The sequence below is a fragment of the Trematomus bernacchii genome, unplaced genomic scaffold (assembly GCF_902827165.1).
Source record: "Trematomus bernacchii unplaced genomic scaffold, fTreBer1.1, whole genome shotgun sequence".
NCBI lineage: Eukaryota > Metazoa > Chordata > Actinopteri > Perciformes > Nototheniidae > Trematomus > Trematomus bernacchii.
In genome coordinates this window covers 893,122-918,745 of record NW_022987618.1, presented here as the reverse complement: position 1 = coordinate 918,745, position 25,624 = coordinate 893,122, and the positions used below count along the sequence as shown (strand labels likewise).

Genomic DNA, 25,624 nt, shown 5'->3' with positions numbered 1-25,624 from the left:
CCAAAACATAGAAAGAAACACACACTTGTTGAAAACAGAGGAATTGAAAGTACATTATGTTGTTGCATCAGAATACAATACCAAGCAAAGTGGTCATTGGTCAACATGTTATGTCTTCAGCTATTCTAAAATATATTTTTGATTTACATTATATATGTTAAATCATCATGTTGATTGTGTTACTGTACACACAGTAGCATTGAAGAGCTACTTAATGCAAGATGCAAGTATGAAGAATAGTATAAGTGATTGAACATAGATATAAGGTAAAATCAAAAAATGACTGAGCCAAAACATGTTACTGTGCGTCTGTCCGTCTGTCCATCTGTCTATCTATCTATCTATCTATCTATCTATCTGTCCGTCTGTCCATCTGTCTATCTATCTATCTATCTATCTATCTATCTATCTATCTATCTACCTATCTATCTATCTATCTATCTATCTATCTATCTATCTATCTGTGCGTCTGTCCATCTGTCTGTCTATTTATCTATCGATATATCTGTCTACCTATCTATATATATCTAGTAGTCCCACATGCAGCCTGTAAGGGGCAGTAATGCAAAACTGCTGCGGGTTGAACCTAACCCCGAAGAAGGGGCTCTTCCGCCCAAGCTGTTTCCATGGCAATCGAACATGGCGCCGGGTGAGTCAAACACTCTTTCTGCCGAAACACATTTGTACATGAAATACAAATAATAATAAGTATATTGAAATAACGTTATTTCCTACTTTAACGGTTTGTTGTCAAGTTTACCTTGCGACAGAAAAAGGAAAGAAAAACTCCGCTTGTTTTTGTCAGCTGTTACAAGTTAGCATGTTAGCTTGTGATTTAATCAGACTTCTTTATAATATAGTATATATAACTTATACACAGAGGTGGAAGAAGTACTCAGATCTTGTACTTGAGTAAAAGTAGAAGTACTCAGATCTTGTACTTGAGTAAAAGTAGAAGTACCAGAGTGTAGGAATACTCTGTTACAGTAAAAGTCCTGCATTCAAAATGTTCCTCAAGTGAAAGTATAAAAGTATTCTCATCAAAATATAGTGAAAGTAGCGACAGTAAAAGTAGTCATTGTGCAGATTGGTCCATTTCAGAATAATATATATGATATGTTTTATAATGATTGATCATGAAAGTGTTCTCAAAGCTGGTAAAGGTGCAGCTAGTTTGAATGACTTTGTATACTGCAGGGTAGCTTGTGAATTTACTCCAGGTGGAACTAAAGTCTGATTTAACACTTGATTATATTTCACATCATTCATCCACATCTGTGAAGTAACTAAAAGTGTTAAATACATGTAGTGGAGGAAAAGTACACCATGTACCTCTGAACTGTAGAGGAGTAGAAGTACACAGTAGCATAAAATTGAAATACTGAAGTAGAGTACAAGTACCTCAAAGTAGTATCTAAGAATACACACTATACAATATACAGAATACATTTGAATACTCTCCTATACCAATCTACTAAAGGGACAGATACATATATATACATAGTACTACATAGATAAAAAATGTGATGCATTTGAATACATCTTTAGATCAGAATGACAATACTTCATATATCCCAGGGAGTATGGGTTTTCTTGAGCATTGTACAACTTATAACCTCTATTAATAATATCATTGTATCTTTTTCTCTGCAGGGAGCCAACCAATTGTATCCTTCACAAGAAATTGATGCACGCACATCCGTTTAATTGTGTGTGTTTACTACGCTCCCCTGTGCTCCTTGACTCCTTCTCCCTCAGCTGTCGTCCACTCCTCTGCAGGTCCTCCTCTACCTGAACGTCTGGTACTTCGCTGCCTTCTACCTGGCAGAGATCCTGATGTTCATCTATAAAGGTCTGTGAGAACATTTCACACCTCCACACGTCTGAAAAACCATTACTGTCTGTGAGATGAGAAAGACCTTGTGAAGACACTGGATTACTTTGAGATGTTTTATTGTAGAGCAGCACCATCTGCTGGGGAAACCTTCACTTCATCGTTATTGTGTATATGGTACCACTGCACCGATAAATAACTAAATGAAGCTTCAAGTATTAGGAACATTTCAGTTTTTATTCATTAAAGTGAATCAACAATGGGTCAGGAAACCAAAGTGCATACATTGTGCAAAGTTTAGACACAGTAAAGTGCATATAATACAAAAAAGGTCCCAGAGATTCAGGATTTGGTCACATTTTATTCCGTTAAAGGTCCCCTATTATCCTCGTCTTCATCAATATATTACAGGTCTCAGATATATCCAGAACCTGTCTCTGATTGGCTGAAACACCAAACATATGTCTTGTTCCTGTGTGTAGGGATTCTTCTGCCCTACCCGTCTGATAACCTGCTTCTGGACGTGGTGCTGCTGCTGCTCTTCCTCGGCCTGGAGACTCTCAGGATCTTTTACGGTGAAAAATAATAATAATCTAACTGTACCTGAACTACCTTTAAATAAGGATGCATATTATTATTACATTTCCACAGATCTGCTCTTTGCTGCCACCATGTGGGCAAACGCAATATTACATTCACAAAACTCCAGATAGAGAGTGCTGAAATGTGCTGCATGGCTCAATCAAACATTTGTTATATCGTCCAACAAAGTGTGGCAGGATGTTGTATCTCGTGGACCCTTTAGGCATCTCCCTGGTTCCCTCCGTGAAAAGCCAATCAGATCTTTCCATTGGATTTTGGAATATTGTGGAAAATAATCTCTTTGGCAAACACACGTTTATTTTTTATACTTACATTTCGCAGGATAATCTCCACATATTAGCACCCTGTGATTTCTGAAGTAAAAAGCCAGAAATGGGCTTTAGAGGAACTACAGCACGGTCACATGACTTCAGGTCACCACCGCTAAGCTAAAGGTGGCTAATGTTGTTGTCTCTCTACTGACCCTCTCTCTCTCTCTACTGACCCTCTCTCTCTCTCTCTACTGACCCTCTCTCTCTCTCTCTCTCTTCTCCTGACCCTCTCTCTCTCTCTCTACTGACCCTCTCTCTCTCTCTACTGACCCTCTCTCTCTCTCTCTACTGACCCTCTCTCTCTCTCTCTCTCTCTCCTGACCCTCTCTCTCTCTCTCTCTACTGACCCTCTCTCTCTCTCTCCTCTCTCTCTCTCTCTCTCCTGACCCTCTCTCTCTCTCTCTCTCCTCTACTGACCCCTCTCTCTCATCATCCTACTTGACCCTTCTACTTCTCTCTTCTCCTGACCCTCTCTCTCTCTCCTCTATGACTCCTCTCGCTCATACTCTCTCTCTCCTGACCCTCTCTCTCTCTCTCTCTCTACTGACCCTCTCTCTCTCTCTCTCTACTGACCCTCTCTCTATCTCTACTGACCATCTCTCTCTCTCCTCTCTCTATATTGACTATCTCTCTCTCTCCTCTTACTGACCCTCTCTCTCTCTCTCTCTCTCTCTCTCTCTCTCCTGACCCTCTCTCTCTACTGACTCTCTCTCTCTCTACTGACCCTCTCTCTCTCTCTCTCTCCTGACCCTCTCTCTCTCTCTCTCTCTCTCTCTCTCTCTCCTGACCCTCTCTCTCTCTCTCTCTCTCTACTGACCCTCTCTCTCTCTCTCTCTCTCTACTGACCCTCTCTCTCTCTCCCTCTCTCTCTACTGACTCTCTCTCTCTCTCCCTCTCTACTGACCCTCTCTCTCTCTCCCTCTCTCTCAGTACTGACCTCAGGGTGCATTGTGTGTGTTCAGGGTGGAAGGGGAACCTGTGTGAGCGCTCTCTGGCCTCGTGTGCGTCGCTCTTCATCCTGTTCCCCTGCACGGCGCTGGCTGTTTACTTCCTGCTGCTCCAGACCTTCGTCCTGCGGCTGGAGTTCATCCTCAGCGCCGTGCTGCTACTCTTCTACGCCCTGGAGTTCCTGCTGGGACTCCTCTCCTTATCCTCCTTCTCCAGGTGAACTAATCATGTCGGGTTGGGAGGGGGGTCTCAGTGTATAAAAAAGTATTTCAAATAACCTCAGGCCCTTCCTTCCTGCAGTGGTCAGACTATATAACAGGGCTGTCCAAACTACGGCCCTCATCAGGGTGTGTTTTGTAACTTGTATTTAAAAAAATAAATGTGTTATGCTACTGAGGTGACATGAAGCTGTCTTTGGCTCTTTTCTGCTGTAACAATGTACATGTGGGACTAATAAAGGTATTCTGATGTCGGGTGGGAGGGGGGTCTCAGTATATAAAAAAGTATTTGATTATGCTTCTGGAAATATTTACAAGTTTCATAAGTCCCATTTTGTTGTTGTTGTTTCCCTTGTAGGTCCAAAGTGTACTGAAGAGGAACGTCACCTGAAACACAGAGCGGACACTTCATGTTCAAATGGACAGAGCTTTCTTCAGACGTTGTAAATAAAACTTTGTGTATTTTCATATTAAAATGTAAATCTTTGTTTTTCTACTACCTGAGATCAAGACTTTTGTTTGTTTTACAAGTTATAATGAAGTAATGAAAATAACACCGAAATGTTTGAAATAAAACTTTTTTTTAAAAGTCACCTATTCTGCAAAATCTACTTTTTCATATCTCTTCTACATCAACATGTGTCCCCTCTTCTTCATGTCTCTTCTACATCAACATGTGTCCCCTCTTCTTCATGTCTCTTCTTCATCAACATGTGTCCCCTCTTCTTCATGTCTCTTCTTCATCCAACATGTGTCCCCTTCTTCTTCATGTCTCTTCTACATCACATGTGGTCCCCTCTTCTTCATGTCTCTTCTACATCAACATGTGTCCCCTCTTCTTCATGTCTCTTCTACATCAACATGTGTCCCCTCTTCTTCATGTCTTCTTCTACATCAACATGTGTCCCCTCTTCTTCATGTCTCTTCTACATCAACATGTGTCCCCTCTTCTTCATGCTCTTCTACATCAACATGTGTCCCCTACTTCTTCATGTCTCTTCTTCATCAAACATGTGTCCCCCCTTCTTCATGGTCTCTTATCTTCCTCACACATGTGTCCCCTCTTCTTCATGTCTCTTCTTCTCAAACATGTGTCCCCTCTTCTTCATGTCTCTTCTTACATCAACATGTGTCCCTCTTCTTCATGTCTCTTCTTCATCAACATGGTCCCTCTTCTTCATGTCTCTTCTTCATCAACATGTGTCCCCACTTCTTCATGTCTCTTCTTCAATCAACATGTGTCCCCTCTTCTTCAGGTCTCTTCTTCATCAACATGTGTCCCCTTCTTCATGTCTCTTCTACATCAACATGTGTCCCCTCTTCTTCATGTCTCTTCTTCATCAACATGTGTCCCCTACTTCTTCATGTCTCTTCTTCATCAACATGTGTCCCCTCTTCTTCAGTCTCTTCTTCATCAACATGTGTCCCCTCTTCTTCACTGTCTCTTCTTACATCAACATGTGTCCCCTCTTCTTCATGTCTCTTCTATCATCAACATGTGTCCCCTCTTCTTCATGTCTCTTCTTCATCAACATGTGTCCCCTCTTCTTCATGTCTCTTCTACATCAACATGTGTCCCCTCTTCTTCATGTCTCTTCTTCATCAACATTGTGTCCCCCTCTTCTTCATGTCTCTTCTTCATTAACATGTGTCCCCTCTTCTTCATGTCTCTTCTCATCAACATGTGTCCCCACTTTCTTCATGTCTCTTCTACATCAACATGTGTCCCCTCTTCTTCATGTCTCTTCTTACATCAAATGTGTCCCCTCTTCTTCATGTCTCTTCTTCATCAACATGTGTCCCCACTTCTTCATGTCTCTTCTTCATCAAACATGTGTCCCCTCTTCTTCATGTCTCTTCTTCATCAACATGTGTCCCCTCTTCTTCATGTCTCTTCTTCATCAACATGTGTCCCCTCTTCTTCATGTCTCTTCTTCATCAACATGTGTCCCCACTTCTTCATGTCTCTTCTTCATCAACATGTGTCCCCTCTTCTTCATGTCTCTTCTACATCAACATGTGTCCCCTCTTCTTCATGTCTCTTCTACATCAACATGTCATAACGATGTTTTGGCTTGTGTAACCATTAGCCAATCAGCAACCAAGGTAACCCCCCCCCCCCCCCTTATCACCTGAATCTCCTCCTAGAGCACCATTGAGTTCTTTGTAACCAAATCTCTCTCAGAGGGGCGTGGGGAGGGGCTCCTTATTTTCATCTAAAGTAACAGACAGAGAATCAGCACTTTGGAAACAGGGCTGAAACAGAGGGGATTATGGGTAATGCTGCAATGATCTGTTTGGTGTTTCAGCCAATCAGAGACAGGCTCTGGATATATCTGAGACCTGTGATATATTGATGAGAAACAGTATGATAGGCAGGGTTCTTACACCTTTTCCAAAGTCAAATTCAAGCACTTTTCAAGCATTTTCAAGCTGCATTTTTAAGCTTTTCAAGCATCTTACAGCTGTTGTAAATTACATATTTATATACACATACTTATACTCAAATGATTATTTCCCTACCTCACATTAAATCTGATGTTCTTTATGCTATAAACAACCAAATGTGTTTCATAATAGCATTCTACATGAGGATGAACAATTAAAAATGTTAGAAAAGAAAACTAAGTTTAATATTTCAAAATGAGACCCATCTGTACGTAGACTGGGCATCCCATATAACCTGGCTGAGCCAATATAAAACAATCAGCCAAATAACTTTTCAATACATTATCGATTACTATTTTTGAGGTACTTTTAGGTTGGCAGTAAACACAAGTCAGAGGTAAATGGTTTACTTTGACTCCACTACATGTATTTAATACCTTTAGTTACTTCACAGATGTGGATGAATGATGTGAAATATAACCAAGTGTTAAATCAGACTTTAGTTCCACCTGGAGTAAATCCACAAGCTACCCTGCAGTATACAAAGTCATTCAAACTAGCTGCACCTTTACCAGCTTTGAGAACACTTTCATGATCAATCATTATAAAACATATCATATACAATTATTAGGGATGCTCCGATCGCCAATTTTGGGGCCGATCGCCGGAATCAGCTTGTTCCAGAGGTAGATAAAATAGCTAAGTGTGTTAGGTCTAACTCTTAATGTGTGTTCCGCTCACCGGTCCGTCACAGCGGGTGGAGCTGCAGGATTTCTGCTTCACACACACGTTGCATACCGCTATTTTATTGTCACTTTCGGACACTTAAAATACTGCCAGACTAGTGAAGCCATTTTGGCGAGGTTGTTTTGCCGCACAGAGAAAAGTGTCATGTATTTTACATGCAACGATAGCCTAATCTAAAATGCTCTACTATGGCGTACCTTTCGTGTAGTGTGTGGCTCGTCAGCGCAGACTCTCGCATCGTTATTGTTGCACACTTTGCAGGAGGCTATTCGTGGGCTTGACCCTCGTCTTAGCCATGGCTTGTATTTGTCTTCTGCTAGCCAACGCTCGTTGAAACGGCAACCTCCTGGCATACTGTCATCTATCACTCTCATCAGAATGCCCAGGTCACACACGTAACAAAAACACTTACGCATTGCGCGGGAAGGCCGGAGCGGAGCTGTTTTATGTAAAAGCGAAGCAATTAAGCGCGCTCCGACTTCTTTATTTTCTTTTAATCTAAAAAGCGAAGTAAAGCATTTACAATTTCAAGCACTTTATCCCAAATTCAAGCACCATTCCCAAAATTCAAGCACTTTTCAAACCTTGAAAACACCTCGTACAATTTCAAGCATTTTCAAGGATTTCCAGCACCCGTACGCACCCTGGATAGGGGACCTTTAATGTGTGATGTTGGTGATGGTATTGTGGATCATTGAGGTCTCACCAGGACTTGGTGTGCCAGATGATGATGAAAACCACGTAGAGCGAGCGGGCGACCGGCCACCAGAAGATCCACATGTTGGTGTTTTGTGTCACCTCAAGGAAATCTCTTTCTCTCAACTGTGAAGCAAACAGACACAGAGATTCAACAACATTAAATAGACTTTCTTTGCTAAGGAAGGATACTAACTGAACTGAAAACTAGAAAAGAAAGTTGAGATGGGGACGTCCTGGGAGAGCTGGTTTCCTTAAACCGACTCAAAGCGACTCTCAATGACCTTGAAGCGACTCTCAATGACCTTGAAGCAACTCTCAATGACTTTGAAGCGACTCTCAATGACCTTGAAGCGACTCTCAATGACCTTGAAGCGACTCTCAATGACCTTGAAGCCGCTGTGGCTGTAAATGCTTCGGGCTAACTTGTTGTATGACTGTGTTGTGATTGTGTGTTTTAAACTTGCTGTTACCGTTCTTGGGCCAGGACTCTCTTGAAAAAGATATTTGTAATCTCAATGAGACCTATCCTGGTTAATAAAGGTAAACAAATAAACAACAACAAAAACAAGAAGGTGTCGTACTGCACCAGAATAAATCTTCTGGTCACACATGCTATAATTAAACAGATTCCCCTTTAAGCAACAGCGTTACTCATTACATCTCAGTAACGGCAAGATGCGAGTAGTTTAATTAATTACTATTATAAATTGTTTTGGTTTATTATATAAATGCAGATTTACGTGCTAAAAAAATAAACTTTATTGACAGATGTTTCTAATATTGTGTCCACCCGACATTTCAGTGAGGAAAGAAAGCCCCCAGGAAGTGCGCCGGACTCTGTGCCCAATATCCGTAGTGTCCAAACGGCGGTACTGCAACTTCCGTATCAGTCCGTGACGTCACCCGGCCCAAAAATACTTTTTCCCATTGACTAACATCGGGAAAGAGACGTCTGTTAATCAGCGGATACTTTTTAAAAAACTAAATAAAGTACCCAGTATGAACTATGTTATAGCCCTTATTAGAATCATTCGGTCCTTAAAGTTGTAAAATGCACTAAAAGCCGAATCCAGATGTATTTTCTCTCTCCATTAATTCTAATGAGCCGAGAGTGGGAGCTCGGGGGGCGGGGCTTACTGACAGGGGGCGGGGCTTAAGGGGAAACTCAACATGCTCTATGAGCTACATACAGGGTACTTCTGCTCTGAGTGCCAGGCATGCTGGGTAATCTGTGACGTGCCGCTCTCTCAAAAGTTGGGCCATTTTGTCCTCATGAGCCAATGAGCAGCTCTCATAGGAAAGAACGAGACCCCGCCTCCAACGCGATATCCAGTTCTTATTATACATCCATGGAGGAAAGGCCTCAACATAAGGTGTCAATTACTGACACACACACACACCCACACACACACACACACCCACACACACACACACACACACCACACACACACACACACACACACACACACACACACACACACACACACACACACCCACCTTCTGGGAGTTCTGCTCCTGCTGGATCTGTAGAACCTGCTCCATCAGCTGTTGGACTCTCAGCTGAATATCCGTCAGTTTTTCTCTCGCAGCGATCTCAGCGGAGTTGTTTGTTCTTCCGGCCGCTCTGAGGTCCAGGTGAACCGCCTGCAGGAGGGACATTTGTCTTAGATGAACTTGAAAAATAAAATGTATTATTATTTATTCAAATGACCTCCAACACCTCAGCTTTTATACACAAGTTAGGTGTAACAGTTTAAAGATAATTTGGTATTGTTGGTATCAAAGTGTTGGAAAATCCTGAATGTCCTCTTCCAACATGAGAGCAACATGATAACAAAGGTATCCCAACTGTAGCTGTGTACATGACAGGATGTCTGATTACCTAGAAGAGCATCAGGACTGTTTGAGGCATATGATAGCTATGTGATTAACATGATGATTCAGCCTCTATGGAGATAGACATATGACAAGCATGATCATTTCTGACGTGGAGCTAATCTGAAGTAAACATTGAATACTGCTTTCTATTCCTCCATCTTGTGACTGTGTAACTCCCTCTCTTGGATATCAGCATGTGAAGGACACTGTTCAGGAACTAGTTGATGCTCTGTATGTGATGACTACTTCCATTCTGGAGAGGATCAGAGATACATGGATCCTGAGATTAAAGCTCAAGCCGGGGACCAGGGATTATTAAAAATATAATAGTAAGAATGGAGAAAGCAGCTCGAGTGCGTTAGAGTACGCAGCCGAAAAAAATCTGCCCCTTCCTTCAGACTTCCTTACAGAGCCCCTCCTCCAACACACACGAACGCGCACATGACCAATGAGGGCACGAGATAAGTTTGAATTTTTAGAAAAAAAGTCAGAATTTTGAGAAAAAGCTAACGTCATATAAACACACTACATAACAGTTGCATCTCCACTCCTTAACTCAAGGCGTGGTGACATTTAGTCGTTTAATTTATCCACTTGTTAGCAACTGCCTTTTTTATCACACGCTTCAGACATTCACCAGCGGGGTATTTACTGATATATTTTATGTTGTTGAACAAAACGTGAAAATCTCTTTTTTCAACTCTTCAGCTTGTGTTAACAACAGACCTTATTTCAGCACAAACAAGTTCAAAAAAAACATTCACTTGGAGACGAGGGGACCAGAGGAGGCAAAAGTATTTTCCGGGTTTTAGGACTCATAGAGCGGTGCAGTGATGACGTATTTGTGTAGGCCGACCCTGAAGTAAGCTGCTGTCCCTCGACAAAAAGCAACGGGATTTCTCCACAGGATTTAGGAATATTGTAAAAAATAATGTCTGTGGAAAACGAACCTGTTTGATAAATGCACGTTTTGTTCAGCCGGATAATCTCCACATGTCTACTTTTATAATGTTCTAATCATAAATCTAATCTCCAGAAGCTAAATGCTAACGTTATGCTATAAAGGAACTACAGCCGAGTCCAGCAGCACGACTTCAACGTCACGCCAACTTCAGATCCATATTCAAACATACAGATTCTAAATGGAACAAGTTGAAGCGTTTGTTTGAACAGTTAGCAGGAGGCAGGGACTTGCTTTCAAGCAGAACAGGGCAAACTAACTTAGAGGAGTGTTAACGTGTTCGGCGTAATGACGTACAACGTCCTCCACAACTTCTGTAGTCCTATTCAGCCACTTGGTAACAACCATCGTTTTTCAGACACGTCAACTCTTCAGAAATCACCAGTGGGGTCACTGCTGATGGATTTAATGTCCTAGAACAAAACGTGATCCGTCTCTTCAATGTGTCTCGACCACAGACCTTAGTTCCAGCTATTTTCCTAAATCCTATGGAGAGATCCCATTGGCTCTGAGACGAGGGAACAGGAAGTGGAGAGATCCCATCGACTCTGAGACGAGGGAACAGGAAGTGGTGAAATGCTGACTCACTTCTGGGTTTTAGGACTCATTCCTGCACCACTCTATAACAGTGTGTATTCTCACCAGCAGGACTCCAGCAGGCAGGGGGTGCTGTGAACAGTTTGCTTGGAGACAGATCTGGTATCCTCCAGGTTCCTTAGATCTGAATCTGAAGCTTCCCTCCGAGCCGTGAGACCGAGACAGAACCAGCTGCAGGAAACACAGGAAGAAATCAAACAGACTGTTCAACACATACAGTTTGGTAACATGTAATAAAAATATGATTAAAAAAATGGTAGAATATCCAATATCATTTAACAAAGATCTTCTACTCAAATGTTAACCAACCGGGATTGTTTTTTATCGCACGAGAAAGAGGAGAAATCTAATTAGCTAAACTAAACATATATATAAAAAGTAAACCCTTTAAGAAAAAAAACAAAAACTCATACAACTGGGATGAGTTACACACTTTAAAACTCAATACAAATTAAATAAGAAACGTATAGAAACATTTCAAACTATTATTATAGTAAAGGTTTGTTCACATTGGTGTTTTCCAGTCATTCGTATTACAGTCAATGTTAGGGAATCATTTGCCCTCGTGTCCTCCTTCACCCTCTGACACAGATGCTCCAGCCTTGAGCAGCCGTTATCTCCCTTAAAGTGGACCTATCATGCTATATTTGAATAATATAGTGTAGGACCATACCTATATAAGGCATATTTATACTTTTTTTTTTTCAAAATACCAAACAGATCATGCATTTTAGCCATGCCTCATTTTGCTCAATTTGACCATTTCTAGCTCTGTTTTAGCAAGGGCAGATTCAGTGAGAACAGCACCACCTACAGGCCTGGCATATGTACTACAGCGTCTCCAGCGCTTTCGAATGGCAATGGCCGTGGCTGTCTCCTCCTGATTGGTGGAGTTGGCCCAATAGCCGTAGCGCCACCGTCCTGACGTCAGGACAGTGTTCAAATCTGGATCAGTTTTGATCAGATCCGTTGCAGCCCCTTTTTTAGAGATTTGGGTATGGAGGAAAATAGAGAGGGTTGTGTTTTCTGACACTTGGTGAGTTCCCTGGAACACCGGGGACACATATTCATGTAGAAAAGACGTACAAAAGTGCATTTTGCATGATAGGTCTCCCTTAAGGAGGGGCTGCCCTAGCAAGTTGTTGTTGGGCAACTCTCGGTCAGAGATAGTCATTGTTGTGGGACACCTGGAACACATCCTTCTCGGGGCGTAGATGACCCCGAGCCATAACCGACAACTAATGTGATTCAGTGTCCTCAGCTGTTTAGTCTATCTAATGAAGAATGTTGATTACCCTTAGCGAAACTAGTTCAAACCTCATACGAGAGGAAGGGTTCTTCAGAACTGATTGTGGCATCTCAACCGTGCGGTCAGACCCGTGACATGTCTTGTGAATTCTCCGGCCGAAGCTCCAAATAAACCGTCAGTGTTTGCCATCAAAGCTCCAGCTCTCCATCGTGTCTCTCTCTGAGTCCTGACTCCATCAAAGCTCCAGCTCTCCTCGTGTCTCTCTGAGTCCTGACTCCATCAAAGCTCCAGCTCTCCATCGTGTCTCTCTGAGTCCTGACTCCATCAAAGCTCCAGCTCTCCTCGTGTCTCTCTGAGTCCTGACTCCATCAAAGCTCCAGCTCTCCTCGTGTCTCTCTGAGTCCTGACTCCATCAAAGCTCCAGCTCTCCATCGTGTCTCTCTCTGAGTCCTGACTCCATCAAAGCTCCAGCTCTCCTCGTGTCTCTCTGAGTCCTGACTCCATCAAAGCTCCAGCTCTCCTCGTGTCTCTCTGAGTCCTGACTCCATCAAAGCTCCAGCTCTCCTCGTGTCTCTCTGAGTCCTGACTCCATCAAAGCTCCAGCTCTCCATCGTGTCTCTCTGAGTCCTGACTCCATCAAAGCTCCAGCTCTCCTCGTGTCTCTCTGAGTCCTGACTCCATCAAAGCTCCAGCTCTCCATCGTGTCTCTCTGAGTCCTGACTCCATCAAAGCTCCAGCTCTCCATCGTGTCTCTCTGAGTCCTGACTCCATCAAAGCTCCAGCTCTCCATCGTGTCTCTCTGAGTCCTGACTCCATCAAAGCTCCAGCTCTCCATCGTGTCTCTCTGAGTCCTGACTCCATCAAAGCTCCAGCTCTCCATCGTGTCGCTCTCTGAGTCCTGACTCCATCAAAGCTCCAGCTCTCCTCGTGTCTCTCTGAGTCCTGACTCCATCAAAGCTCCAGCTCTCCATCGTGTCTCTCTGAGTCCTGACTCCATCAAAGCTCCAGCTCTCCATCGTGTCTCTCTCCGAGTCCTGACTCCATCAAAGCTCCAGCTCTCCTCGTGTCTCTCTGAGTCCTGACTCCATCAAAGCTCCAGCTCTCCTCGTGTCTCTCCGAGTCCTGACTCCATCAAAGCTCCATCTCTCCTCGTGTCTCTCTGAGTCCTGACTCCATCAAAGCTCCAGCTCTCCTCGTGTCTCTCTGAGTCCTGACTCCATCAAAGCTCCAGCTCTCCTCGTGTCTCTCTGAGTCCTGACTCCATCAAAGCTCCAGCTCTCCACGTGTCTCTCTCTCTGAGTCCTGACTCCATCAAAGCTCCAGCTCTCCTCGTGTCTCTCTGAGTCCTGACTCCATCAAAGCTCCAGCTCTCCTCGTGTCTCTCTCTGAGTCCTGACTCCATCAAAGCTCCAGCTCTCCTCGTGTCTCTGTGAGTCCTGACTCCATCAAAGCTCCAGCTCTCCATCGTGTCTCTCTGAGTCCTGACTCCATCAAAGCTCCAGCTCTCCTCGTGTCTCTCTGAGTCCTGACTCCATCAAAGCTCCAGCTCTCCATCGTGTCTCTCTGAGTCCTGACTCCATCAAAGCTCCAGCTCTCCATCGTGTCTCTCTGAGTCCTGACTCCATCAAAGCTCCAGCTCTCCTCGTGTCTCTCTGAGTCCTGACTCCATCAAAGCTCCAGCTCTCCATCGTGTCTCTCTGAGTCCTGACTCCATCAAAGCTCCAGCTCTCCTCGTGTCTCTCTGAGTCCTGACTCCATCAAAGCTCCAGCTCTCCATCGTGTCTCTCTGAGTCCTGACTCCATCAAAGCTCCAGCTCTCCATCGTGTCTCTCTGAGTCCTGACTCCATCAAAGCTCCAGCTCTCCGGTCTCTCTCTGAGTCCTGACTCCATCAAGCTCCAGCTCTCCTCGTCTCTCTCTGAGTCCTGACTCCATCAAAGCTCCAGCTCTTCTCGTGTCTCTCTGAGTCCTGACTCCATCAAAGCTCCAGCTCTCCATCGTGTCTCTCTGAGTCCTGACTCCATCAAAGCTCCAGCTCTCCTCGTGTCTCTCTGAGTCCTGACTCCATCAAAGCTCCAGCTCTCCATCGTGTCTCTCTGAGTCCTGACTCCATCAAAGCTCCAGCTCTCCATCGTGTCTCTCTCTGAGTCCTGACTCCATCAAAGCTCCAGCTCTCCTCGTCTCTCTCTGAGTCCTGACTCCATCAAAGCTCCAGCTCTCCTCGTGTCTCTCTGAGTCCTGACTCCATCAAAGCTCCAGCTCTCCATCGTGTCTCTCTGAGTCCTGACTCCATCAAAGCTCCAGCTCTCCATCGTGTCTCTCTGAGTCCTGACTCCATCAAAGCTCCAGCTCTCCATCGTGTCTCTCTGAGTCCTGACTCCATCAAAGCTCCAGCTCTCCATCGTGTCTCTCTGAGTCCTGACTCCATCAAAGCTCCAGCTCTCCATCGTGTCTCTCCGAGTCCTGACTCCATCAAAGCTCCAGCTCTCCATCGTGTCTCTCTCCGAGTCCTGACTCCATCAAAGCTCCAGCTCTCCTCGTGTCTCTCTGAGTCCTGACTCCATCAAAGCTCCAGCTCTCCTCGTGTCTCTCTGAGTCCTGACTCCATCAAAGCTCCAGCTCTCCATCGTGTCTCTCTGAGTCCTGACTCCATCAAAGCTCCAGCTCTCCATCGTGTCTCTCTGAGTCCTGACTCCATCAAAACTCCAGCTCTCCATCGTGTCTCTCTGAGTCCTGACTCCATCAAAGCTCCAGCTCTCCATCGTGTCTCTCTGAGTCCTGACTCCATCAAAGCTCCAGCTCTCCATCGTGTCTCTCTGAGTCCTGACTCCATCAAAGCTCCAGCTCTCCATCGTGTCTCTCTCTGAGTCCTGACTCCATCAAAGCTCCAGCTCTCCTCGTGTCTCTCTGAGTCCTGACTCCATCAAAGCTCCAGCTCTCCATCGTGTCTCTCTGAGTCCTGACTCCATCAAAGCTCCAGCTCTCCATCGTGTCTCTCTCCGAGTCCTGACTCCATCAAAGCTCCAGCTCTCCTCGTGTCTCTCTGAGTCCTGACTCCATCAAAGCTCCAGCTCTCCTCGTGTCTCTCTGAGTCCTGACTCCATCAAAGCTCCAGCTCTCCATCGTGTCTCTCTGAGTCCTGACTCCATCAAAGCTCCAGCTCTCCTCGTGTCTCTCTCTGAGTCCTGACTCCATCAAAGCTCCAGCTCTCCTCGTGTCTCTCCGAGTCCTGACTCCATCAAAGCTCCAGCTCTCCATCGTGTCTCTCTGAGTCCTGACTCCATCAAAGCTCCAGCTCTCCTCGTGTCTCTCTGAGTCCTGACTCCATCAAAGCTCCAGCTCTCCATCGTGTCTCTCTGAGTCCTGACTCCATCAGAACTCCAGCTCTCCATCGTGTCTCTCTGAGTCCTGACTCCATCAGAGCTCCAGCTCTCCTCGTGTCTCTCTGAGTCCTGACTCCATCAAAGCTCCAGCTCTCCTCGTGTCTCTCTGAGTCCTGACTCCATCAAAGCTCCAGCTCTCCTCATGTCTCTCTGAGTCCTGACTCCATCAAAGCTCCAGCTCTCCATCGTGTCTCTCTTTGAGTCCTGACTCCATCAAAGCTCCAGCTCTCCTCGTGTCTCTCTGAGTCCTGACTCCATCAAAGCTCCAGCTCTCCTTGTGTCTCTCTGAGTCCTGACTCCATCAAAGCTCCAGCTCTCCTCGTGTCTCTCTGAGTCCTGACTCCATCAAAGCTCCAGCTCTCCTCGTGTCTCTCTCTGAGTCCTGACTCCATCAAAGCTCCAGCTCTCCTCGTGTCTCTCTGAGTCCTGACTCCATCAAAGCTCCATCTCTCCTCGTGTCTCTCTGAGTCCTGACTCCATCAAAGCTCCAGCTCTCCTCGTGTCTCTCTGAGTCCTGACTCCATCAAAGCTCCAGCTCTCCTCGTGTCTCTCTGAGTCCTGACTCCATCAAAGCTCCAGCTCTCCACGTGTCTCTCTCTCTGAGTCCTGACTCCATCAAAGCTCCAGCTCTCCTCGTGTCTCTCTGAGTCCTGACTCCATCAAAGCTCCAGCTCTCCTCGTGTCTCTCTCTGAGTCCTGACTCCATCAAAGCTCCAGCTCTCCTCGTGTCTCTGTGAGTCCTGACTCCATCAAAGCTCCAGCTCTCCATCGTGTCTCTCTGAGTCCTGACTCCATCAAAGCTCCAGCTCTCCTCGTGTCTCTCTGAGTCCTGACTCCATCAAAGCTCCAGCTCTCCATCGTGTCTCTCTGAGTCCTGACTCCATCAAAGCTCCAGCTCTCCATCGTGTCTCTCTGAGTCCTGACTCCATCAAAGCTCCAGCTCTCCTCGTGTCTCTCTGAGTCCTGACTCCATCAAAGCTCCAGCTCTCCATCGTGTCTCTCTGAGTCCTGACTCCATCAAAGCTCCAGCTCTCCTCGTGTCTCTCTGAGTCCTGACTCCATCAAAGCTCCAGCTCTCCATCGTGTCTCTCTGAGTCCTGACTCCATCAAAGCTCCAGCTCTCCATCGTGTCTCTCTCTGAGTCCTGACTCCATCAAAGCTCCAGCTCTCCTCGTCTCTCTCTGAGTCCTGACTCCATCAAAGCTCCAGCTCTCCTCGTGTCTCTCTGAGTCCTGACTCCATCAAAGCTCCAGCTCTCCATCGTGTCTCTCTGAGTCCTGACTCCATCAAAGCTCCAGCTCTCCTCGTGTCTCTCTGAGTCCTGACTCCATCAAAGCTCCAGCTCTCCATCGTGTCTCTCTGAGTCCTGACTCCATCAAAGCTCCAGCTCTCCATCGTGTCTCTCTCTGAGTCCTGACTCCATCAAAGCTCCAGCTCTCCTCGTCTCTCTCTGAGTCCTGACTCCATCAAGCTCCAGTTCTCCTCGTGTCTCTCTGAGTCCTGACTCCATCAAAGCTCCAGCTCTCCATCGTGTCTCTCTGAGTCCTGACTCCATCAAAGCTCCAGCTCTCCATCGTGTCTCTCTGAGTCCTGACTCCATCAAAGCTCCAGCTCTCCATCGTGTCTCTCTGAGTCCTGACTCCATCAAAGCTCCAGCTCTCCATCGTGTCTCTCCGAGTCCTGACTCCATCAAAGCTCCAGCTCTCCATCGTGTCTCTCTCTGAGTCCTGACTCCATCAAAGCTCCAGCTCTCCTCGTGTCTCTCTGAGTCCTGACTCCATCAAAGCTCCAGCTCTCCATCGTGTCTCTCTGAGTCCTGACTCCATCAAAGCTCCAGCTCTCCTCGTCTTTCTCTGAGTCCTGACTCCATCAAAGCTCCAGCTCTCCATCGTGTCTCTCTCCGAGTCCTGACTCCATCAAAGCTCCAGCTCTCCTCGTGTCTCTCTGAGTCCTGACTCCATCAAAGCTCCAGCTCTCCTCGTGTCTCTCTGAGTCCTGACTCCATCAAAGCTCCAGCTCTCCATCGTGTCTCTCGGAGTCCTGACTCCATCAAAGCTCCAGCTCTCCTCGTGTCTCTCTCTGAGTCCTGACTCCATCAAAGCTCCAGCTCTCCTCGTGTCTCTCTGAGTCCTGACTCCATCAAAGCTCCAGCTCTCCATCGTGTCTCTCTGAGTCCTGACTCCATCAGAGCTCCAGCTCTCCATCGTGTCTCTCTGAGTCCTGACTCCATCAAAGCTCCAGCTCTCCTCGTGTCTCTCTGAGTCCTGACTCCATCAAAGCTCCAGCTCTCCATCGTGTCTCTCTGAGTCCTGACTCCATCAAAGCTCCAGCTCTCCTCGTGTCTCTCTGAGTCCTGACTCCATCAAAGCTCCAGCTCTCCTTGTGTCTCTCTGAGTCCTGACTCCATCAAAGCTCCAGCTCTCCTCGTGTCTCTCTGAGTCCTGACTCCATCAAAGCTCCAGCTCTCCTCGTGTCTCTCTGAGTCCTGACTCCATCAAAGCTCCAGCTCTCCTCGTGTCTCTCTGAGTCCTGACTCCATCAAAGCTCCAGCTCTCCTCGTGTCTCTCTGAGTCCTGACTCCATCAAAGCTCCAGCTCTCCTCGTGTCTCTCTGAGTCCCTGACTCCATCAAAGCTCCAGCTCTCCATCGTGTCTCTCTTGAGTCCTGACTCCATCCAAAGCTCCAGCTCTCCTTGTGTCTCTCTGAGTCCTGACTCCATCAAAGCTCCAGCTCTCCTCGTGTCTCTCTGAGTCCTGACTCCATCAAAGCTCCAGCTCTCCTCGTGTCTCTCTCTGAGTCCTGACTCCATCAAAGCTCCAGCTCTCCTCGTGTCTCTCTGAGTCCTGACTCCATCAAAGCTCCAGCTCTCCTCGTTCTCTCCTCTGAGTCCTGACTCCATCAAAGCTCCAGCTTCCACGTGTCTCTCTCTCTGAGTCCTGACTCCATCAAAGCTCCAGCTCTCCTCGTGTCTCTCTGAGTCCTGACTCCATCAAAGCTCCAGCTCTCCTCGTGTCTCTCTCTGAGTCCTGACTCCATCAAAGCTCCAGCTCTCCTCGTGTCTCTCTCTGAGTCCTGACTCCATCAAAGCTCCAGCTCTCCTCGTGTCTCTGTGAGTCCTGACTCCATCAAAGCTCCAGCTCTCCATCGTGTCTCTCTGAGTCCTGACTCCATCAAAGCTCCAGCTCTCCTCGTGTCTCTCTGAGTCCTGACTCCATCAAAGCTCCAGCTCTCCATCGTGTCTCTCTGAGTCCTGACTCCATCAAAGCTCCAGCTCTCCATCGTGTCTCTCTGAGTCCTGGCTCCATCAAAGCTCCAGCTCTCCTCGTGTCTCTCTGAGTCCTGACTCCATCAAAGCTCCAGCTCTCCTCGTGTCTCTCTGTGAGTCCTGACTCCTATTGCTGCAGAAGTTTCCCCCACAGTCAACACTGACACCAATAAACAACTAAATCACATTTATGTTATTCCATCTCGGTTGGTAAACACAGGGATGCAAACTCATCAGGTATGAAAAAGGTGACAAGGATCCGAGCCCCCCGACCCCCCCACGGAATATCGGCTTTAAAATGAGGAATAACAGGATGTGAGCAGTCAGAACAACTAAAGCAGCAGTGGTAATAATAACAGAAGAGTCACATCTAATATAAATATATAAAAGCATTTATTTTAATTGTGTACTGTTGAGCATTTTGAAAAAGTGTTTTCATGCCTCTGTGCAAGGCTTAGTCTTTCTATCTTTATAGCCAGTGGTGTAAAGTAACTAAGTTCATAAACTCAAGTACTACTTGGGTACAACTTTGAGATACTTGTACTTTACTTAAAGGTGGGGTATTTAATTTATTTCAGAAACACTTGTTATATTCCATGGAATGCTCTTAACATCCCGATAGCAATGAATATCTGAAATGCTTTGACAAAAAATCCATAAATAAATATCATCTGTGGAAGCCGTAGTACTGTAAAAAGCACGACCAATCATCTGAGCCGGCCCGGCTAAAATAACTGGATGGCCTACCTGCCTGTCAGCCTTCCATCTGTGCACAAACTTATCTCGTGCCCTCATTGGTCATGTGTGCGTTCGTGTGTGTTGGAGGAGGGGCTCTGTGAGGAAGTGGCAGATTTTCTCCGGTTGTGTATTTTCAAATTCTAGCGATCTCGAGCCGGTTTCTCCAAAATTACCTACCCCACCTTTAAGTATTTCAATGTTTTGCTTCTCTGTACTTTTTGTCATTTTTAATCGTTTATTTGAACAGTGCACATTAATGAACATTTTAAACAAAATAATGCTTTTAAATGTACTCCTACTCCTCTACAGGAGGAAATATCTCCTGAACTTCCCCACTCAATCTATCAAGACCCGAGCAGTTGTGTAGAAGTCCAAGGCACGGGCCGGCGCGTATCGGTCAAAGTAATCCCTAGCCATATGAACTTTGACCCTAGGAGATAGAGGTAAAAGTAATTTGTGAAAAAACCTAGACACTGTTTTCTAACTTAGGTTTTTCAGGTGTAAAAACCCTCAGAGTGTGGAAGACAAGTTCAAACGTGTGTTTTTATTTAATCAGAACCAAACCAGGACTAACCTTGTCATTAGGATCTTTGACCTGGACTGATAAGGTGATGTTCTGAGAGACCGGCAGGTACTCGTCTCTCTGTCCGTCAAACAGCCGGGTCCCATAGTTTCCTGCAGAGAGAAACTCGGTCAAACTAGGGCTAAGGAGTCTCCTGATTGAATTACAGTGTTAATAGACGAGGGTATGCATTCTTACGAGAGGCTTTCTGTATGTGTGCTATTAGCCGCGTTCACACCGGAGTACTTTCACCGTACTTTTCGCGTTTTAGTTCCGTGAGTCGCGTTCACACCAAAAATCGTACTTAATCTCGGGTACTTTTACCCCCATTTTTAGAGCCAACTCAGAGAGCGTACTTTTCTGTGGGTGAAAAGTTCTCCAAAAGTGCCCCAGTGCTGATTGGCTGGGCGAATTGCAAACCACGCCCGTACAACTCTGAAAATGTTGTGTAGAGCCGCCATTGTTTTTCCTCGCTACAAAAACACAACGCTCCGTGCGTTGTGTTTGTTTTTGAAAGCAGTTATGGCAAGCATCAAGAAATGATGAGGAGGTGTCGGCGCTTCTGGAGATCTACGCAGAGGACGCGACCCAGGGAATGCACTGAAGCCAGTTCGGTAGCTTTCACTCGACCTGGGAATTGTGCACAGCCCCACGGCACACCGGCTAAAAATAAAGAAACTCGGGCAGGACTACAAACGGCGGATTCAGTGGCCAACGATGACGACCACGACGAAGGTAAAATCAACTACATGCACTGGGGTTTTAATCTGCACAATAATGGTCTCAGATGTACTTTTATTTGCTCAGTAGATCAAGCTAGCCATGCTAGCCATAATAGGCTAACACCGGCCCCGAGCACACAGTACACACACACTGTAACTTTGTCTTGAAAGAACGTTACGCATCGAACTGATGTTCACAATCATGTTTATTTCATAATATTCATCATATTTTATGTTTAACTTGCCTCAACAACATTAAACAAAGTTCAAGCATACATGAAGCACTCTTCAAAAAGGAACAATCCTCCGTGTTTGAACCTCTTAAATCGCTGCATAGCCGATTTATTTGGACTGGATTATCCCAGAGAGTCAAAAGATTCTTTATAACACAGTTTCAGATTTGTGAAACCTTAATTCTATTTGTGAAAATACAAAAAACACATTCCTAGTATGTTGTAAAACTACATGGCGACTAAACTTGTATATTGTATATTGCTTATTTTCCCCTCTTAGGAAAGCGGACACGGGATGCGAATTTCTTTGACACCGCCCAGGCGTTGGAGGACCGGCGTGCCGTGGTGAATGAGTCGCAGCGTGGAGATCAGATGGTGCTGTTCACCAAGGCCCAGGAAACGGAGGACAAGATGCTCACCTCGATGGAGCGCCAGGCAGAAGTGTTCAAGCAGCAGATGGAGCGCCAGCAGCACCAGGATGAAGTGTGGGCGCTGCGCCATGAGGAAGCGTCGGCGCAGCGGCAGGATGAGCGACAAACTGCATTTAATAACAGTTTATTTGGTATAGTTTTTGTAAATACTGACACGACACACAACGTTGCACTAAGGTGTGTATGCTGCTGAGAATATCCCTACACCTGGGACAGTTTATTTTATATTGTTATTACTGTTATGACTTTATTTTATATATAATGTTTACTGACATGTACAACTGACACTTTATTTACATTTAAAATTGTTCTATTTAATGTTATGTCTTGAGAGTGCAATAAAGAAAACCGACATGGCGATTAAGCTTATTTCTCCTGACACTTTATCTTTTGTGACCTGTGTAGCATCCTATACATCACATGTAAGTGATTATTCTGATACCATCATGTTTCATCGGTTATAAACTGGCAAAGCTTTATTTGTCATTTATTTATCATCAATGTTGCAACCTTGTGGGGGAATGGCAGGGGCACATACACAAATATGATAATTTATATCATTTTAAATATTATTTGACCTAAACTTTTAATTCCCCCCCATTTCACACAACACAACATGGAGTCCACTATGGGGCAAAACTAACATGTATGTTTGCATAGTGTTTATGGCAGACGGATGCAGTGGGTCTCAGGAAGATATATAATAAAGGTGGGTATGCTGCTGAGACTCCCTACAGCTGGGACAGTTTATTTTATATTGTTATTACTGTTATTATATAGTACAACTGACACTTTATTTTATATTGACAATGTTTACTGACATGTACAACTGACACTTTAGTTACATTTAAAATATTTCTATTTAATGTTATGTCTTGAGAGTGCAATAAAGAAAACCGACATGGCGATTAAACAGATCCTGTATCAGTTTTTCTTCTTCTCTTGTTTTGTAGCGGGTTGCAAACAACTTTAAGGTGCTTACCGCCACCTACTGTACTTGTAATCTTCCCTCAGGGAAAAGTACTCCGGTGTGAACGCGATCTGTACTAAGTACCCTGGGGTTAAAAGCGCCAGGGCTCTTAGTGCCGGAACTAAGTACAGGAAAGTACTTGGTGTGAACGCGGCTATTGAAAGGTGTTGCATTTGTTAACTGACTCGAGTAAAGTACCGGCAAGTGAAACCTAACTTTGTCATAATTCTCCCCTTTTATCAGGGGCGTAACACGAGTATACTTTCCATTAGCAGGAATACAATGAAGACTTAGCTCAGGAAGTATTTCTCATGTCAGATGCCGATCGTAACAAATACTTTCAATCCATTAAAGGTGGGGTAGGTCATTTTAAATTAATTAAATTGCTCTTTTTTGTCATTTCACAGTACAGGTACTATGTAACGAAATTGTTCCTCTGCATTTGACCCATCCTATTGTTAGGAGCAGTGTGCTGCCAGTGTCCGGCGCCCGGGGAGCAGTGTAGGGAACGCTGCCTTGCTCAGGGACACCTCGGTAGCACTTGGTCTTGCCGGGACTCGAACTGGTGACCTTCCAGTTGCCAAGCCAAGATGAGTTACTTTAATATGTTTATCACTGTGCATTTGGACTTAAAAGGAACTTCCTCATAGTTTGTTCAGCTGTGAGCTAACTTAGCTAGTATACAGTATATGTGTATATATATGTGTGTATATATATATATATATATATATATATATATATATATATATATATGTGTATATATGTGTATAGACTCCTGCTTTTACTTGGTCACTTACAACAAGCTCTGCAACATTTAGCTTATTTTATTATTATTTTCTGAAATTGTATATATTTTACTTCATTGGTCTCACAACAAAATCTGCACTAGTTTATTCTACTCTGTTACTCATTGCACTATTTTATTTTAACATTGATTTGATGTCTCATATTAAGGCTGAATTGTTGGAGCAGCTTGAGATGTAAGTGTTGTATTGGCATATCTACTGTAGCTGCTGTGCATATGAAAATAAAGCCTTTGAATCTAGTGTTAATAGCATTATACCATAAGTATGTGTATTTGATGGTAACTTTTATTTATAGTCAGTGGTGTAAAGTAACTAAGTACATTTACTCAAGTACTGAAGTGCAATTTTGAGGTACTTGTACTGTACTTGAGTATTTCCATGTTATGCTACTTAGTACTTTTACTCCACTACAGTTCAGAGGTCAATGGTGTACCTTTAATCCACTACACCAGGGGTGTCAAACTCAAGGCCCGGGGGCCAAATCCGGCCCGCGACTTCATTTTCTGTGGCCCCACAAGAGCTTGCAAAGAATATAATATGTTTATTATACGGTTACATGCTACTTTACAGAAGCACGTTGCCCATAAACGACATGTCCCACAATGCATCTCAAATTTGACTTTTTCTCAGAATTTGACTTTTTTTGTCCAAATATGCCTTTTTTCTTAGAATTAGCCTTTTTCTCATAAATAGATTTTTTTTTCAAAATGTCACTTCTCTTTTTCAAAATGTCACAATCAATGTTTTTCCAGAATGTGGCTTTTCTTTTAAAATCATATTGTGACATTCTTACTGAAGAGACTTGCAATTATTTGCTCTAGACTTCTGCTTTCAGACGTAGTTAATTATGAAGTTATATTAATTAATGATATAGTCTTAAAGTTACAACCGGCCCTTTGAGTGCAACCATAATGCTGATGTGGCCCGTGATGAAATTGAGTTTGACACCCCTGCACTACATGTATGTAATACCTTTAGTTACTTCACAGATGTGGATGAATGATGTGAAATATAACCAAGTGTTAAATCAGACTTTAGTTCCACCTGGAGTAAATTCACAAGCTACCCTGCAGTATACAAAGTCATTCAAACTAGCTGCACCTTTACCAGCTTTGAGAACACTTTCATGATCAATCATTATAAAACATATCATATATATTATTCTGAAATGGACCAATCTGCACAATGACTACTTTTACTGTCGCTACTTTCACTATATTTTGATGAGAATACTTTTCTACTTTCACTTGAGGAACATTTTGAATGAAGGACTTTTACTGAAACAGAGTATTCCTACACTCTGGTACTTCTACTTTTACTGAAGTGCAAGATCTGAGTACTTCTACTTTTACTGAAGTACAAGATCTGAGTACTTCTACTTTTACTCAAGTACAAGATCTGAGTACTTCTACTTTTACTGAAGTACTAGATCTGAGTACTTCTACTTTTACTCAAGTACAAGATCTGAGTACTTCTACTTTTACTGAAGTACTAGATCTGAGTACTTCTTCCCCTCTGTTTAAAGTCGATGAGTTTATGCTGTTCATTAAGGTGCCTTTGTTCCTCTAAATAACTTCCTCAGTTTGTTGATCAGCTGTTAGCCTGAGAGCTAACGTATCGTTGTCACGGGTTAAACTCTCGTTATCCCGGGTTAAACTCACCCATGAGCATCGTCTCGTTCGGGATCTTCTCCATGAAGCATTTCCTCTCGGTGTCCCCCATGTGAAAGTACAAAGACGAGACAAAAGTGAAGGAAAAGTTCAGAAGTACAACTGTCAACAACTTCACGGCCGCCATCTTCAGACGGCTACCGAGTTCTTCAAAATAAAAAAAACTTTGTTTAAAACTGTCAACGTACAAAGAATCAATAAAACTTCAGAATCATTGACATGTGGAAACAGCGTTGAGAAAATAATACGAAAAACAGAAAAAAAATGACAGAAATAAAGTTCAACGTATACTAAATACAGTTTAAAATGCCTTTGAGCCATTTAAAATACTTTATTTAAAACGTTATTCAAAACGGCTGAGAAAACAATGCGATGAACAAAATATACAATGTAAAAAATATAAGGCTTGTTT

The 25,624-nt window shown here is 44.3% G+C and overlaps 2 protein-coding genes across 3 annotated transcripts; one reads left to right on the top strand and one right to left on the bottom strand.

Annotated features, from left to right (window-relative positions):
* Nucleotides 1–570: 570 nt before the first annotated feature.
* On the top strand, nucleotides 571–4,582 carry si:rp71-1d10.5 (transmembrane protein 216). The gene is made up of 6 exons (XM_034132700.1): nucleotides 571–649; nucleotides 1,654–1,667; nucleotides 1,759–1,852; nucleotides 2,317–2,409; nucleotides 3,711–3,912; nucleotides 4,273–4,582. Exons 1-6 carry the CDS (start codon nucleotides 640–642, stop codon nucleotides 4,286–4,288), a joined length of 429 nt encoding a protein of 142 aa, XP_033988591.1. The 5' UTR covers nucleotides 571–639; the 3' UTR covers nucleotides 4,289–4,582.
* Nucleotides 3,911–25,624, bottom strand: LOC117484235 (transmembrane emp24 domain-containing protein 9-like). 2 transcript variants are annotated; one of them, XR_004556093.1, is made up of 6 exons: nucleotides 25,204–25,624; nucleotides 20,393–20,493; nucleotides 11,230–11,355; nucleotides 9,246–9,392; nucleotides 7,693–7,871; nucleotides 3,911–4,301 (listed from the first exon to the last, which is right to left on the bottom strand). XR_004556093.1 is itself a non-coding variant. In XM_034132699.1 (6 exons), exons 1-6 carry the CDS (start codon nucleotides 25,337–25,339, stop codon nucleotides 4,298–4,300), a joined length of 630 nt encoding a protein of 209 aa, XP_033988590.1. In that variant the 5' UTR covers nucleotides 25,340–25,621; the 3' UTR covers nucleotides 3,911–4,297. The 2 variants fall into 2 exon arrangements, 1 of the variants encoding a protein (XP_033988590.1); XM_034132699.1 differs by having other exon boundaries at nucleotides 7,756–7,871; nucleotides 25,204–25,621.